The sequence below is a fragment of the Oncorhynchus nerka genome, linkage group LG2, assembly GCF_034236695.1.
Source record: "Oncorhynchus nerka isolate Pitt River linkage group LG2, Oner_Uvic_2.0, whole genome shotgun sequence".
In the NCBI taxonomy this organism is placed as follows: Eukaryota; Metazoa; Chordata; class Actinopteri; order Salmoniformes; family Salmonidae; genus Oncorhynchus; species Oncorhynchus nerka.
The window spans coordinates 64,128,201-64,144,523 of NC_088397.1; the positions used below are offsets into that span (position 1 = coordinate 64,128,201).

The 16,323-nt window shown below is 52.0% G+C and overlaps 1 protein-coding gene across 1 annotated transcript in view; it reads left to right on the plus strand.

Annotated features, from left to right (window-relative positions):
• Positions 1 to 16,323, plus strand: part of LOC115139460 (cadherin EGF LAG seven-pass G-type receptor 2-like) — a 112,422-nt gene that overhangs the window by 73,248 nt on the left and 22,851 nt on the right. Inside the window, exons 10-15 of the mRNA XM_029676875.2 lie at positions 14,677 to 14,856; positions 15,038 to 15,151; positions 15,271 to 15,445; positions 15,599 to 15,740; positions 15,834 to 15,954; positions 16,112 to 16,295. Of these exons, the coding sequence (XP_029532735.2) occupies positions 14,677 to 14,856; positions 15,038 to 15,151; positions 15,271 to 15,445; positions 15,599 to 15,740; positions 15,834 to 15,954; positions 16,112 to 16,295 (916 nt within the window). The remainder of the gene's footprint in view (positions 1 to 14,676; positions 14,857 to 15,037; positions 15,152 to 15,270; positions 15,446 to 15,598; positions 15,741 to 15,833; positions 15,955 to 16,111; positions 16,296 to 16,323) is intronic.

The window sequence follows — 16,323 nt, forward strand, 5'->3', positions numbered from 1 at the left end:
ACATTGTCTTGGCCCTCACTACCTCACCCTACAGGTACAGAGAACACAATGAACTCACTGCACATTGTCCCGGCCCTCACAACCTCACCCTACAGGTACAGAGAACACAATTAACTCACTGCACATTGTCCCGGCCCTCACAACCTCACCCTACAGGTACAGAGAACACAATTAACTCACTGCACATTGTCTTGGCCCTCACAACCTCACCCTACAGGTACAAAGAACACAATTAACTCACTGCACATTGTCTTGGCCCTCACAACCTCACCCTACAGGTACAGAGAACACAATTAACTCACTGCACATTGTCCCGGCCCTCACAACCTCACCCTACAGGTACAGAGAACACAATTAACTCACTGCACATTGTCTTGGCCCTCACAACCTCACCCTACAGGTACAGAGAACACAATTAACTCACTGCACATTGTCTTGGCCCTCACAACCTCACCCTACAGGTACAGAGAACACAATTAACTCACTGCATTGTCTTGGCCCTCACAACCTCACCCTACAGGTACAGAGAACACAATTAACTCACTGCACATTGTCCCGGCCCTCACAACCTCACCCTACAGGTACAGAGAACACAATTAACTCACTGCACATTGTCCCGGCCCTCACAACATCACCCTACAGGTACAGAGAACACAATTAACTCACTGCACATTGTCCCGGCCATCACAACCTCACCCTACAGGTATAGAGAACACAATTAACCCACTGCACATTGTCCCAGCCCTCACAACCTCACCCTACAGGTACAGCGAACACAATTAACTCTCTGCACATTGTCCCGGCCCTCACAACCTCACCCTACAGGTACAAAGAACACAATTAACTCACTGCACATTGTCTTGGCCCTCACTACCTCACCCTACAGGTACAGAGAACACAATTAACTCACTCCACATTGTCCCGGCCCTCACAACCTCACCCTACAGGTACAGAGAACACAATTAACTCACTGCACATTGTCTTGGCCCTCACAACCTCACCCTACAGGTACAAAGAACACAATTAACTCACTGCACATTGTCCCGGCCCTCACAACCTCACCCTACAGGTACAGAGAACACAATTAACTCACTGCACATTGTCCCGGCCCTCACAACCTCACCCTACAGGTACAGAGAACACAATTAACTCACTGCACATTGTCTTGGCCCTCACAACCTCACCCTACAGGTACAGAGAACACAATTAACTCACTGCACATTGTCCCGGCCCTCACAACCTCACCCTACAGGTACAGAGAACACAATTAACTCACTGCACATTGTCTTGGCCCTCACAACCTCACCCTACAGGTACAGAGAACACAATTAACTCACTGCACATTGTCCCGGCCCTCACAACCTCACCCTACAGGTACAGAGAACACAATTAACTCACTGCACATTGTCCTTGGCCCTCACAACCTCACCCTACAGGTACAGAGAACACAATTAACTCACTGCACATTGTCTTGGCCCTCACAACCTCACCCTACAGGTACAGAGAACACAATTAACTCACTGCACATTGTCTTGGCCCTCACAACCTCACCCTACAGGTACAGAGAACACAATTAACTCACTGCACATTGTCCCGGCCCTCACAACCTCACCCTACAGGTACAGAGAACACAATTAACTCACTGCACATTGTCCCGGCCCTCACAACCTCACCCTACAGGTACAGAGAACACAATTAACTCACTGCACATTGTCTTGGCCCTCACAACCTCACCCTACAGGTACAGAGAACACAATTAACTCTCTGCACATTGTCTTGGCCCTCACCCTACAGGTACAGAGAACACAATTAACTCACTGCACATTGTCCCGGCCCTCACAACCTCACCCTACAGGTACAGAGAACACAATTAACTCACTGCACATTGTCTTGGCCCTCACAACCTCACCCTACAGGTACAGAGAACACAATTAACTTTCTGCACATTGTCCCGGCCCTCACAACCTCACCCTACAGGTACAGAGAACACAATTAACTTTCTGCACATTGTCCCGGCCCTCACAACCTCACCCTACAGGTACAAAGAACACAATTAACTCACTGCACATTGTCTTGGCCCTCACTACCTCACCCTACAGGTACAGAGAACACAATTAACTCACTGCACATTGTCCCGGCCCTCACAACCTCACCCTACAGGTACAGAGAACACAATTAACTCACTGCACATTGTCCCGGCCCTCACAACCTCACCCTACAGGTACAGAGAACACAATTAACTCACTGCACATTGTCTTGGCCCTCACAACCTCACCACTACAGGTACAAAGAACACAATTAACTCACTGCACATTGTCTTGGCCCTCACAACCTCACCCTACAGGTACAGAGAACACAATTAACTCACTGCACATTGTCCCGGCCCTCACAACCTCACCCTACAGGTACAGAGAACACAATTAACTCACTGCACATTGTCTTGGCCCTCACAACCTCACCCTACAGGTACAGAGAACACAATTAACTCACTGCACATTGTCTTGGCCCTCACAACCTTAACACCCTATATTTCAGGTACAGAGAACACAATTAACTCACTGCACATTGTCCCGGCCCTCACAACCTCACCCTACAGGTACAGAGAACACAATTAACTTGCACATTGTCCCGGCCCTCACAACATCACCCTACAGGTACAGAGAACACAATTAACTCACTGCACATTGTCCCGGCCATCACAACCTCACCCTACAGGTATAGAGAACACAATTAACCCACTGCACATTGTCCCAGCCCTCACAACCTCACCCTACAGGTACAGCGAACACAATTAACTCTCTGCACATTGTCCCGGCCCTCACAACCTCACCCTACAGGTACAAAGAACACAATTAACTCACTGCACATTGTCTTGGCCCTCACTACCTCACCCTACAGGTACAGAGAACACAATTAACTCACTCCACATTGTCCCGGCCCTCACAACCTCACCCTACAGGTACAGAGAACACAATTAACTCACTGCACATTGTCTTGGCCCTCACAACCTCACCCTACAGGTACAAAGAACACAATTAACTCACTGCACATTGTCCCGGCCCTCACAACCTCACCCTACAGGTACAGAGAACACAATTAACTCACTGCACATTGTCCCGGCCCTCACAACCTCACCCTACAGGTACAGAGAACACAATTAACTCACTGCACATTGTCTTGGCCCTCACAACCTCACCCTACAGGTACAGAGAACACAATTAACTCACTGCACATTGTCCCGGCCCTCACAACCTCACCCTACAGGTACAGAGAACACAATTAACTCACTGCACATTGTCTTGGCCCTCACAACCTCACCCTACAGGTACAGAGAACACAATTAACTCACTGCACATTGTCCCGGCCCTCACAACCTCACCCTACAGGTACAGAGAACACAATTAACTCACTGCACATTGTCCCGGCCCTCACAACCTCACCCTACAGGTACAGAGAACACAATTAACTCACTGCACATTGTCTTGGCCCTCACAACCTCACCCTACAGGTACAGAAACACAATTAACTCACTGCACATTGTCTTGGCCCTCACAACCTCACCCTACAGGTACAGAGAACACAATTAACTCACTGCACATTGTCCCGGCCCTCACAACCTCACCCTACAGGTACAGAGAACACAATTAACTCACTGCACATTGTCCCGGCCCTCACAACCTCACCCTACAGGTACAGAGAACACAATTAACTCACTGCACATTGTCCCGGCCCTCACAACCTCACCCTACAGGTACAGAGAACACAATTAACTCTCTGCACATTGTCTTGGCCCTCACCCTACAGGTACAGAGAACACAATTAACTCACTGCACATTGTCCCGGCCCTCACAACCTCACCCTACAGGTACAGAGAACACAATTAACCCACTGCACATTGTCCCAGCCCTCACAACCTCACCCTACAGGTACAGAGAACACAATTAACCCACTGCACATTGTCCCAGCCCTCACAACCTCACCCTACAGGTACAGAGAACACAATTAACTCACTGCACATTGTCCCGGCCCTCACAACCTCACCCTACAGGTACAGAGAACACAATTAACTCACTGCACATTGTCCTGGCCCTCACAACCTCACCCTACAGGTACAGAGAACACAATTAACTCACTGCACATTGTCTTGGCCCTCACAACCTCACCCTACAGGTACAGAGAACACAATTAACTGACTGCACATCGTCTTGGCCCTCACAACCTCACCCTACAGGTACAGAGAACACAATTAACTCACTGCACATTGTCCCGGCCCTCACAACCTCACCCTAAAGGATCTCACCCACACACCCTCCTCCCAACCACCCACACGCCCTCCTCCCAACCACCCACACGCCCTCCTCCCACCCACCCACCGCCCTCCTCCCAACCACCCACACGCCCTCCTCCCAACCACCCACCGCCCTCCTCCCAACCACCCACACGCCCTCCTCCCAACCACCCACACGCCCTCCTCCCAACCACCCACACTCTCTCACACACACATATGGATGGTCTTTCTGGCCTCAATAAAAAAACTTAAATGCCATAGTTGTGATAAAATGAGCTGCACAAGGTGTCATAAGTGAACTTGAATACAAAACCAAATTAGATGCGTGTGTATGTATATATATATATATATATATATACATATATACATATATATATATATATATATATTATTTTTTAAATGAATTTCCTGGTTGAATCATTAATTGAATTGTTACTGCGCGCAAAATGTTTTAGACCGAACACCAAGCACAGTAATACCAGATTAACAGCTGCAGAGCAACAGAGTGACGGGGTGGAGAAAGAGAGTGAGAAAAGAAGGGCTGAGGAGGGAGAAGGAGAAACACAGTAGGACGATTCTCTCTCTCACACACACACACACACCTGGTCACTCACCCATGCACTGACACATCACACTCCTTCCCTTGAGCCCTAATCCCTACTCGTTGTTTGATGTTTGTTCTTCCTTCTGTTTATCCTGGTTTTGATTATTTCTACAACTGGAAAGTGAATTTGGATCCTTGAAAAGTGCTATATAAATGTTAATATTATTACTGACACCATCTCACGCCAGCGGAGGCCAGGTCTGCCAGATCACAAAACAGCCCTCCTCAATCTGGCTCATACACCTCCAACAACATTCCCCAAGAATAGGGAACAGCAGTACAAGTACACCTTCCAGGTGTAAGAGAGAACACTGCATATCATACAGATCCCTTCTGAAGCAAAGAGAACATAGCCAATAGTTTTGCTCATTCTGTTTTGCTAGGGATTATTGCTGTTTCTTTTCACTCCTTTTTGATCCAATTATGCATGTTAGTATGGTGTTGGAGTAGATCAGTGCATTGTAGCAGGCAACCCCAGCATGACTCCAACAGCTCACATGCTGTTCATTAACTTCAGCTCAGCCTTCAACACCATTGTCCCCTCCAAGCTCGTCACCAAGCTTGGAACATAGGACTGAACACCTCCCTCCTGACGGGCCGACCCCAGGTAGTAAGGGTAGGCAACATCACCTCCGCCACGCTGACCCACAGGGGTGTGCGCTTAGACCCCTCCTGTACTCCCTGATCACCCACGACGGCGTGGCTGCAGTGGAGCGGGTTGAACTTCAAGATCAATGTCCAAATCACTAAGGACTTAAAATAGTCCTCACGCGCTGAGTCGTGAAGAAGATGCGACAGCGCCTTCTTCACGACTCAGAATCCTCAAAAAGTTCTACAGCTGCACCAGTGAGAGCATCTTGACTGGCTGCATCACTGCCTGGTATGGCCACAGAACCGGCCTCGATCGAGAACCTCTATATCAGGCAGTGTGAAAGGAAGGCCCGGGAAAATCGTTAAAGACCCCAGCCACACAAGCCATAGTCTATTCTCTGCTTCCGCACGGCAAGCGGTACCGGTGCATCAAGTCTGGCACCAACAGGCTCCTACAGCTTCTATCCCCAAGCCATAAGACTGCTAAATAATTAACAAAATGGCTACATGGACTGTCTGAGTTGACCCTTGTATATATATATTTTTTGCTGCACACTCACAGAACTCCACACAATCACGCACACTGACACTCCAACACACACACACATTTCTAGTGACTCTTCTCACACGCACACACACACACACTCACTCACATACAATCTTAATTTACGCTGCTGCTACTCTGTTTATCCTGATGCCTAGTCACTTTACCCCTGTACATATCTACCTCGATCTATAGGATCCCTGTAAATTGTAAATATGGTATTGGAACTGCCCCTGTAAGCTTCTTGTTTCCTTGTGTTCTTGTTTCTTATTTCTTGTGTTTTTGTTCTACCTTGTCTTATTTTTAGTGCTTGATTGATTACTGTGTTGTTGGTTTAGAGTTTGCAAGAAAGGCATTTCACTGTACTTGTGCATGTGACATTAAAACTTAACTTGAGTGACTGTAGGTTAGTTGGTGTAAAGCTCCACCTGTTGGCTGTCCGGGCAGCAGCATGACTGTAAATATTTGATGGTGTTGAGACAGCCTGCCAACTAACAAACGCTTTATCTTGAGATCTGAGAGCTGCCATTTCAGGCCTTTCAGATGACAGCTGTTGTGTTTGTCTAGTCAGGTACCTCTTTTGAAAGATAACTGTCCAGCAGCTATTTTAAAGTTGTTGCATTTTAAAACAGGGCACATATTTTACTACAGTATTACCATAGATTGTCTGATGAGGAGGAGAAGAAAACCTTACTGACTGAGCATGTGATGTATGTATACTAAAGAAGTTCTCTCTCTCTCCTGCATTCCCTCACCTCTCTCTTCCCATCCTCTTCTCCCTCCCATCCTTTCCCTCACTTCTCTTCCCATCCCCTTCTCCCTCCGATCCTTTCCCTCACTTCTCTTCCCATCCCCTTCTCCCTCCCATCCTTTCCCTCACCTCTCTCTTCCCATCCCCTTCTCCCTCCCATCCTTTCCCTCACTTCTCTCTTCCCATCCCATTCTCCCTCCCATCCTTTCCCTCACCTCTCTTCCCATCCCCTTCTCCCTCCCATCCTTTCCCTCACTTCTCTCTTCCCATCCCCTTCTCCCTCCCATCCTTTCCCTCACCTCTCTTCACATCCCCTTCTCCCTCCCATCCTTTCCCTCACTTCTCTCTTCCCATCCTCTTCTCCCTCCCATCCTTTCCCTCACTTCTCTCTTCCCATCCTCTTCTCCCTCCCATCCTTTCCCTCACTTCTCTCTTCCCATCCTTTCCCTCACTTCTCTCTTCCCATCCCCTTCTCCCTCCCATCCTTTCCCTCACCTCTCTTCCCATCCCCTTCTCCCTCCCATCCTTTCCCTCACCTCTCTCTTCCCATCCCCTTCTCCCTCCCATCCTTTCCCTCACCTCTCTTCCCATCCTCTTCTCCCTCCCATCCTTTCCCTCACTTCTCTTCCCATCCCCTTCTCCCTCCCATCCTTTCCCTCACTTCTCTCTTCCATCCCCTTCTCCCTCCCATCCTTTCCCTCACCTCTTCCCATCCCTTCTCCCTCCCATCCTTTCCCTCACTTCTCTCTTCCCATCCCCTTCTCCCTCCCATCCTTTCCCCCACTTCTCTCTTCCCATCCCCTTCTCCTCCCATCCTTTCCCTCACCTCTCTTCCTATCCCCTTCTCCCTCCCATCCTTTCCCTCACTTCTCACTTCCCATCCCCTTCTCCCTCCCATCCTTTCCCTCACCTCTCTTCCCATCCCCTTCTCCTCCCATCCTTTCCCTCACTTCTCACTTCCCATCCCCTTCTCCCTCCCATCCTTTCCCTCACCTCTCTTCCCATCCCATTCTCCCATCCTTTCCCTCACTTCTCTCTTCCCATCCCCTTCTCCCTCCCATCTTTTCCCTCACTTCTCTCTTCCCATCCTCTTCTCCCTCCCATCCTTTCTCTCACTTCTCTCTTCCCATCCCCTTCTCCCTCCCATCCTTTCCCTCACCTCTCTTCCCATCCCTTCTCCTCCCATCCTTTCCCTCACCTCTCTTCCCATCCCCTTCTCCCTCCCATCCTTTCCTCACCTCTCTTCCCATCCCCTTCTCCCTCCCATCCTTTCCCTCACCTATCTTCCTATCCCCTTCTCCCTCCCATCCTTTCCCTCACCTCTCTTCCCATCCCCTTCTCCCTCCCATCCTTTCCCTCACTTCTCACTTCCATCCCCTTCTCCCTCCCATCCTTTCCCTCACCTCTCTTCCCATCCCATTCTCCCTCCCATCCTTTCCTCACTTCTCTCTTCCCATCCCTTCTCCCTCCCATCTTTTCCCTCACTTCTCTCTTCCCATCCTCTTCTCCCTCCCATCCTTTCCCTCACTTCTCTCTTCCCATCCCCTTCTCCCTCCCATCCTTTCCCTCACCTCTCTTCCCATCCCCTTCTCCCTCCCATCCTTTCCCTCACCTCTCTTCCCATCCCCTTCTCCCTCCCATCCTTTCCCTCACCTCTCTTCCCATCCCCTTCTCCTCCCATCCTTTCCCCCTCACCTCTCTTCCCATCCCCTTCTCCCTCCCATCCTTTCCCTCACCTCTCTTCCCATCCCCTTCTCCCTCCCATCCTTTCCCTCACTTCTCTTCCCATCCCCTTCTCCCTCCCATCCTTTCCCTCACCTCTCTCTTCCCATTCCCTTCTCCCTCCCATCCTTTCCCTCAACTCTCTCTTCCCATCCTCTTCTCCCTCCCATCCTTTCCCTCACTTCTCTTCCCATCCCCTTCTCCCTCCCATCCTTTCCCTCACCTCTCTTCCCATCCCCTTCTCCCTCCCATCCTTTCCCTCACTTCTCTCTTCCCATCCCCTTCTCCCTCCCATCCTTTCCCTCACTTCTCTCTTCCCATCCTCTTCTCCCTCCCATCCTTTCCCTCACTTCTCTCTTCCCATCCCCTTCTCCCTCCCATCCTTTCCCTCACCTCTCTTCCCATCCCCTTCTCCCTCCCATCCTTTCCCTCACTTCTCACTTCCCATCCTCTTCTCCCTCCCATCCTTTCCCTCACTTCTCTCTTCCCATCCTCTTCTCCCTCCCATCCTTTCCCTCACCTCTCTCTTCCCATCCTCTTCTCCCTCCCATCCTTTCCCTCACTTCTCTTCCCATCCCCTTCTCCCTCCCATCCTTTCCCTCACTTCTCTCTTCCCATCCCCTTCTCCCTCCCATCCTTTCCCTCACCTGTCTTCCCATCCCCTTCTCCCTCCCATCCTTTCCCTCACCTCTCTTCCCATCCCCTTCTCCCTCCCCATCCTTTCCCTCCCTCTCTCCCATCCCCTTCTCCCTCCCATCCTTTCCCTCACTTCTCTCTTCCCATCCTCTTCTCCTCCCATCATTTCCCTCACTTCTCTCTTCCATCCCCTTCTCCCTCCCATCCTTTCCCTCATCCTCTCTTCCCATCCCTTCTCCCTCCCATCCTTTCCCTCACTTCTCACTTCCCATCCTCTTCTCCCTCCATCCTTTCCCTCACTTCTCTCTTCCCATCCCCTTCTCCCTCCCATCCTTTCCCTCACCTCTCTTCCCATCCCCTTCTCCCTCCCATCCTTTCCCTCACCTCTCTTCCCATCCTTCTCCCTCCATCCCATCCCTCTTCTCCCCCCTTCTCCCTCAATCCTTCCCCTCACCTCTCTCTCTCTTCCCATCCCCTTCTCCCTCCCATCCTTTTCCCTCACTTCTCTCTTCCCATCCCCTTCTCCCTCCCATCCTTTCCCTCACTTCTCTCTTCCCATCCCCTTCTCCTCCAATCCTTTCCCTCACCTCTCTTCCCATCCCCTTCTCCCTCCCATCCTTTCCCTCACTTCTCTCTTCCCATCCCCTTCTCCCTCCCATCCTTTCCCTCACCTGTCTTCCCATCCCCTTCTCCCCCATCCTTTCCTCCTTTCCCCATCCCCTTTCTCCCTCCCATCCTTCTCTCTTCCCATCCCCTTCTCCCTCCCATCCTTTCCTCACTTCTCTCTTCCCATCCCCTTCTCCCTCCCATCCTTTCCCTCACTTCTCTTCCCATCCCCTTCTCCCTCCCATCCTTTCCCTCACCTCTCTTCCCATCCCCTTCTCCCTCCCATCCTTTCCCTCACTTCTCTCTTCCCATCCCCTTCTCCCATCCCTTTCCCATCCTTTCCCTCACTTCTCCCCTCCCATCCTTTCCCTCACTTCTCTCTTCCCATCCCCTTCTCCCTCCCATCCTTTCCCTCACTTCTCTCTCTTCCCCTCCCCTTCTCCCTCCCATCCTTTCCCCTCACTTTCTCTCTTCCCATCCCCTTCTCCCTCCCATCCTTTCCCTCTTCTCTCTTCCCATCCCCTTCTCCCTCCCATCCTTTCCCTCACTTCTCTCTTCCCATCCCCTTCTCCCTCCCATCCTTTCCCTCACTTCTCTCTTCCCATCCCCTTCTCCTCCCATCCTTTCCCTCACTTCTCTCTTCCCATCCCCTTCTCCCTCCCATCCTTTCCCTCACTTCTCTCTTCCCATCCCCTTCTCCCTCCCATCCTTTCCCTCACTTCTCTCTTCCCATCCCCTTCTCCCTCCCATCCTTTCCCTCACTTCTCTCTTCCCATCCCCTTCTCCCTCCCATCCTTTCCCTCACTTCTCTCTTCCCATCCCCTTCTCCCTCCCATCCTTTCCCTCACTTCTCTCTTCCCATCCCCTTCTCCCTCCCATCCTTTCCCTCACTTCTCTCTTCCCATCCCCTTCTCCCTCCCATCCTTTCCCTCACCTCTTTCCCATCCCCTTCTCCCTCCCATCCTTTCCCTCACTTCTCTCTTCCCATCCCCTTCTCCCTCCCATCCTTTCCCTCCTGCTTCTCTTCCCATCCCCTTCTCCCTCCCATCCTTTCCTCACCTCTCTTCCCATCCCCTTCTCCCTCCCATCCTTTCCCTCACTTCTCTCTTCCCATCCCCTTCTCCCTCCCATCCTTTCCCTCACTTCTCTTTCCCATCCCTTCTCCCTCCCATCCTTTCCCTCACCTCTCTTCCCATCCCCTTCTCCCTCCCATCCTTTCCCTCACTTCTCTCTTCCCATCCCCTTCTCCCTCTCCCATCCTTTCCCTCCCTCATCCCCTTCTCCCTCTCTCTTCCATCCCCTTCTCCCTCCCATCCTTTCCCTCACTTCTCTCTTCCCATCCCCTTCTCCCTCCCATCCTTTCCCTCACTTCTCTCTTCCCATCCCCCTTCTCCCTCCCATCCTTTCCCTCACTTCTCTTCCCATCCCCTTCTCCTCCCATCCTTTCCCTCACTCTTCCATCCCTTCTCCCTCCCATCCTTTCCTCACCTCTCTTCCCATCTCCCCTCCCATCCTTTCCCTCACTTCTCTCTTCCCATCCCCTTCTCCCTCCCATCCTTTCCCTCACTTCTCTCTTCCCATCCCCTTCTCCTCCCATCCTTTCCCTCACCTCTCTTCCCATCCCCTTCTCCTCCCATCCTTTCCTCACTCTCTTCCCATCCCCTTCTCCCTCCCATCCTTTCCCCCTCTCTCTTCCCATCCCTTCTCCCTCCCATCCTCCCTCACCTCTTCCCATCCCCTTCTCCCTCCCATCCTTTCCCTCACTTCTCTCTTCCCATCCCCTTCTCCCTCCCATCCTTTCCTCACTTCTCTCTCCCTTCTCCCTCCCATCCTTTCCCTCACCTCTCTCTTCCCATCCCCTTCTCCTCTCCCATCCTTTCCCTCACCCCTTCTCTCTTCACATCCCCTTCTCCCTCCCATCCTTTCCCTCACTTCTCTCTTCCCATCCCCTTCTCCCTCCCTCCTTTCCCTCCCCTTCTCCCTCCCATCTTCCCATCCCTTCATCCCCTTCTCCCTCCCATCCTTTCCCTCACTTCTCTCTTCCCATCCCCTTCTCCCTCCCATCCTTTCCCTCACTTCTCTCTTCCCATCCCCTTCCTTTCCCTCCTTCATCCTTTCTCCTCACTTCTCTTCTCCCCATCCCCTTCTCCCTCCCATCCTTTCCCTCACTTCTCTCTTCCCATCCCCTTCTCCTCCCATCCTTTCCCTCACTTCTCTCTTCCCATCCCCTTCTCCCTCCCATCCTTTCCCTCACTTCTCTCTTCCCATCCCCTTCTCCCTCCCATCCTTTCCCTCACTTCTCTCTTCCCATCCCCTTCTCCCTCCCATCCTTTCCCTCACTTCTCTCTTTCCCATCCCCTTTCTCCCTCCCCATCCTTTCCTTCCCATCCCCTTCTCCTCCCATCTTCTCTTCTCTCTTCCCATCCCCTTCTCCCTCCCATCCTTTCCCTCACTTCTCTCTTCCCATCCCCTTCTCCCTCCCATCCTTTCCCTCACTTCTCTCTTCCCATCCCCTTCTCCTCCCATCCTTTCCCTCACCTCTCTTCCCATCCCTTCTCCCTCCCATCCTTTCCCTCACTTCTCCCCTCTTCCCATCCCCTTCTCCCTCCCATCCTTTCCCTCACTTCTCTCTTCCCATCCCCTTCTCCCTCCCATCCTTTCCTCACCTCTCTTCCCATCCCCCTTCTCCCTCCCATCCTTTCCCTCACTTCTCTTCCCATCCCCTTCTCCCTCCCATCCTTTCCCTCACCTCTCTTCCCATCCCCTTCTCCCTCCCATCCTTTCCCTCACTTCTCTCTTCCCATCCCTTCTCCCTCCCATCCTTTCCTCACTTCTCTCTTCCCATCCTCCCTTCTCCTTCCATCCTTTCCCTCACTTCTCACTTCTTCCCATCCCCTTCTCCCTCCCATCCTTTCCCTCACTTCTCTCTTCCATCCCCTTCTCCCTCCCATCCTTTCCTCCCACCTCTCTTCCCATCCCCTTCTCCCTCCCATCCTTTCCCACTTCTCTTCCCATCCCCTTCTCCCTCCCCATCCTTTCCCCAACTTCTCTCTTCCCATCCCCTTCTCCCTCCCATCCTTTCCCTCACTTCTCTCTTCCCATCCCCTTCTCCCTCCCATCCTTTCCCTCACTTCTCTCTTCCCATCCCCTTCTCCCTCCCATCCTTTCCCTCACTTCTCTCTTCCCATCCCCTTCTCCCTCCCATCCTTTCCCTCACTTCTCTTCCCATCCCCTTCTCCTCCCATCCTTTCCCTCACTTCTCTCTTCCCATCCCCTTCTCCCTCCCATCCTTTCCCTCACTTCTCTCTTCCCATCCCCTTCTCCCTCCCATCCTTTCCCTCACTTCTCTCTTCCCATCCCCTTCTCCCTCCCATCCTTTCCCTCACTTCTCTCTTCCCATCCCCTTCTCCCTCCCATCCTTTCCCTCACTTCTCTCTTCCCATCCCCTTCTCCTCCCATCCTTTCCCTCACTTCTCTCTTCCCATCCCCTTCTCCCTCCCATCCTTTCCCTCACTTCTCTCTTCCCATCCCCTTCTCCCTCCCATCCTTTCCCTCACTCTCTCTTCCCATCCCCCTTCTCCCTCCCATCCTTTCCCTCACTTCTCTCTTCCCATCCCCTTCTCCCTCCCATCCTTTCCCTCACTTCTCTCTTCCCATCCCCTTCTCCTCCCATCCTTTCCCTCACTTCTCTCTTCCCATCCCCTTCTCCCTCCATCCTTTCCCTCACTTCTCTCTTCCCATCCCCTTCTCCCTCCCATCCTTTCCCTCACCTCTCTCTTCCCATCCCCTTCTCCCTCCCATCCTTTCCCTCACCTCTCTTCTCTTCCCCTCCCCTTTCTCCCTCCCATCCTTTCCCTCACCTTTCTCTCTTCCCATCCCCTTCTCCCTCCCATCCTTTCCCTCACTTCTCTCTTCCCATCCCCTTCTCCCTCCCATCCTTTCCCTCACTTCTCTCTTCCCATCCCCTTCTCCCTCCCATCCTTTCCCTCACTTCTCTCTTCCCATCTTCCCCTCCCATCCTTTCCCACTTCTCTCTTCCCATCTCTCCTCTTCCCATCCTTCCCATCCCCTTCTCCCTCCCCATCCTTTCCCTCACTTCTCTCTTCCCATCCCCTTCTCCCTCCCATCCTTTCCCTCACTTCTCTCTTCCCATCTCCCTCCCATCCTTTCCCTCACTTCTCTCTTCCCATCCCCTTCCATCTCCCTCCCATCCCCATTTCCCTCCCTCACTTCTCTCTTCCCATCCCCTTCTCCCTCCCATCCTTTCCCTCACTTCTCTCTTCCCATCCCCTTCTCCTCCCATCCTTTCCCTCACCTCTCTTCCCATCCCTCTTCTCCTTCTCAATCCTTTCCCTCACCTCTCTCTTCCATCCCCTTCTCCCTCCCATCCTTTCCCTCACTTCTCTCTTCCCATCCCATTCTCCCTCCCATCCTTTCCCTCACTTCTCTCTTCCCATCCCCTTCTCCCTCCCATCCTTTCCCTCACTTCTCTCTTCCCATCCCCTTCTCCCTCCCATCCTTTCCCTCACTTCTCTCTTCCCATCCCCTTCTCCCTCCTATCCTTTCCCTCACTTCTCTCTTCCCATCCCCTTCTCCCTCCCATCCTTTCCCTCACTTCTCTCTTCCCATCCCCTTCTCCCTCCTATCCTTTCCCTCACTTCTCTCTTCCCATCCCCTTCTCCCTCCCATCCTTTCCCTCACCTCTCTTCCCATTCCCTTCTCCCTCCCATCCTTTCCCTTACTTCTCTCTTCCCATCCCCTTCTCCCTCCCATCCTTTCCCTCACTTCTCTCTTCCCATCCCCTTCTCCCTCCCATCCTTTCCCTCACTTCTCTCTTCCCATCCCCTTCTCCCTCCCATCCTTTGCCTCACCTCTCTTCCCATCCCCTTCCACCTCTCTCTCTTTTCTCTCTCTCTCTCTCTATCTATCTATAGCTGCGGGAGGGCAGTGTGGTGATGGGCCTGCAGAGAGGGGAGGACTCCACCCTGTCCCGGGTAGAGGAGGTGACAGTGAATGACGGAGACTGGCACCATCTACAGCTGGAGCTGAAGGGTGTCCCGGGGGGCGCGCCCAGACACAAGGCTGTGCTCTCCTTCGACCATGGACTCTACACGGTGAGACACTGTTAGAAGACAAACTGTAGCTTCTGTATTTTAATTACATTTAATTGAAATGCTGTATGTATGTATTCAGGGCAGTTAGCATGTGTTATGTACTTAGGCCAGTATGTAGACAGCCAGTCAGCTGAGTGTATATGAATGTATCTAATGTGTGTGATCTGATCTACATATCCAGGCAAGTATGGAAGTGGATAATAAGCTGAAGGGGGCGAAGGTCAAGACTCTGAGTGTCGGGGGCATCACTGGGGCTGATGGGAAAATACATCACGGCTTCCGTGGTTGTGTCCAGGTCAGTTCTCTTCTCATCACTCATTCTCTCTCTCTCTTACACACACACACACACACACACACACGCACACACAGAGTATTGTCTGAGTGTGTTCTGCCTGCTGTGTGTGTGTTCCTCAGGGTCTGCTTGTGGGGGAGACCTCCTCCAGCTCCGTGCCTCTCAGCATGTCTCAGGCCAGGAGGGTGAACATGGAGCAGGGCTGCAGCGTACCAGACCCCTGTGTCTCTAACACCTGCCCTCCCAACAGCTACTGCAGTGATGACTGGGACAGCCACTCCTGTACCTGCCTCACCGGTCAGTCTGCCAACCATCATCATCTTCTTCATCGTCATCATTGTCTTCATCCTCATAATTCAATTTTACAACTATATAATACAACCATATTGCCTTATGTTGATCCCTCCCAAGCATAACTTATGAATTTATATTGTGTTGTTTACCTGTCAGGTTACTATGGCGATAACTGCATAGACATATGTGCACTAAACCCCTGTGAGCACCAATCAGCTTGCACCAGGAAGGCTAGCTCCTCCCGTGGCTACACTTGTGACTGTCCCAGCAACCACTTTGGGCAGTACTGCGAGAGAAAGTGAGTAGGATCCTTTTGGTCCATATGACTATAAAGAAAACTATCAGAGTGTATTTGTGGTCCGTGTTTCTGACTGTATGTGTCCCTCCTTAGGACTGACCTGCCGTGTCCCAGGGGTTGGTGGGGACATAAGACCTGTGGTCCCTGTGACTGTCAGACAGACAGGGGCTTCAATGCCGACTGCAACAAGACCAGCGGGGAGTGCCGCTGCAAGGTCAGCTAACTACTGAGTCAGGATGTTGGACAGGGGCGATGGGTGAAACTGCGCTGTGGGCTGGTATTTCATTGACCGGGAAAATGTACTTTCATCCCTACCTCCCTTTTCTGTTCCCTCCCCGTCCATCTCTCTCTATCCCACTCCCTCTTCTCAGGATAACCACTACCGTCCAGAGGCCAGTGAGGCATGTCTGCTGTGTGAGTGTTACCCAGTGGGCTCCTTCTCGCGAGCGTGTGAGAGAGAGAGTGGCCAGTGCCAGTGTAAACCAGGGGTCATTGGGCGCCAGTGTGACCGCTGTGACAACCCATTTGCTGAGGTGTCGCCCAATGGCTGTGAAGGTCAGCATTACCATACATCACATGCTTC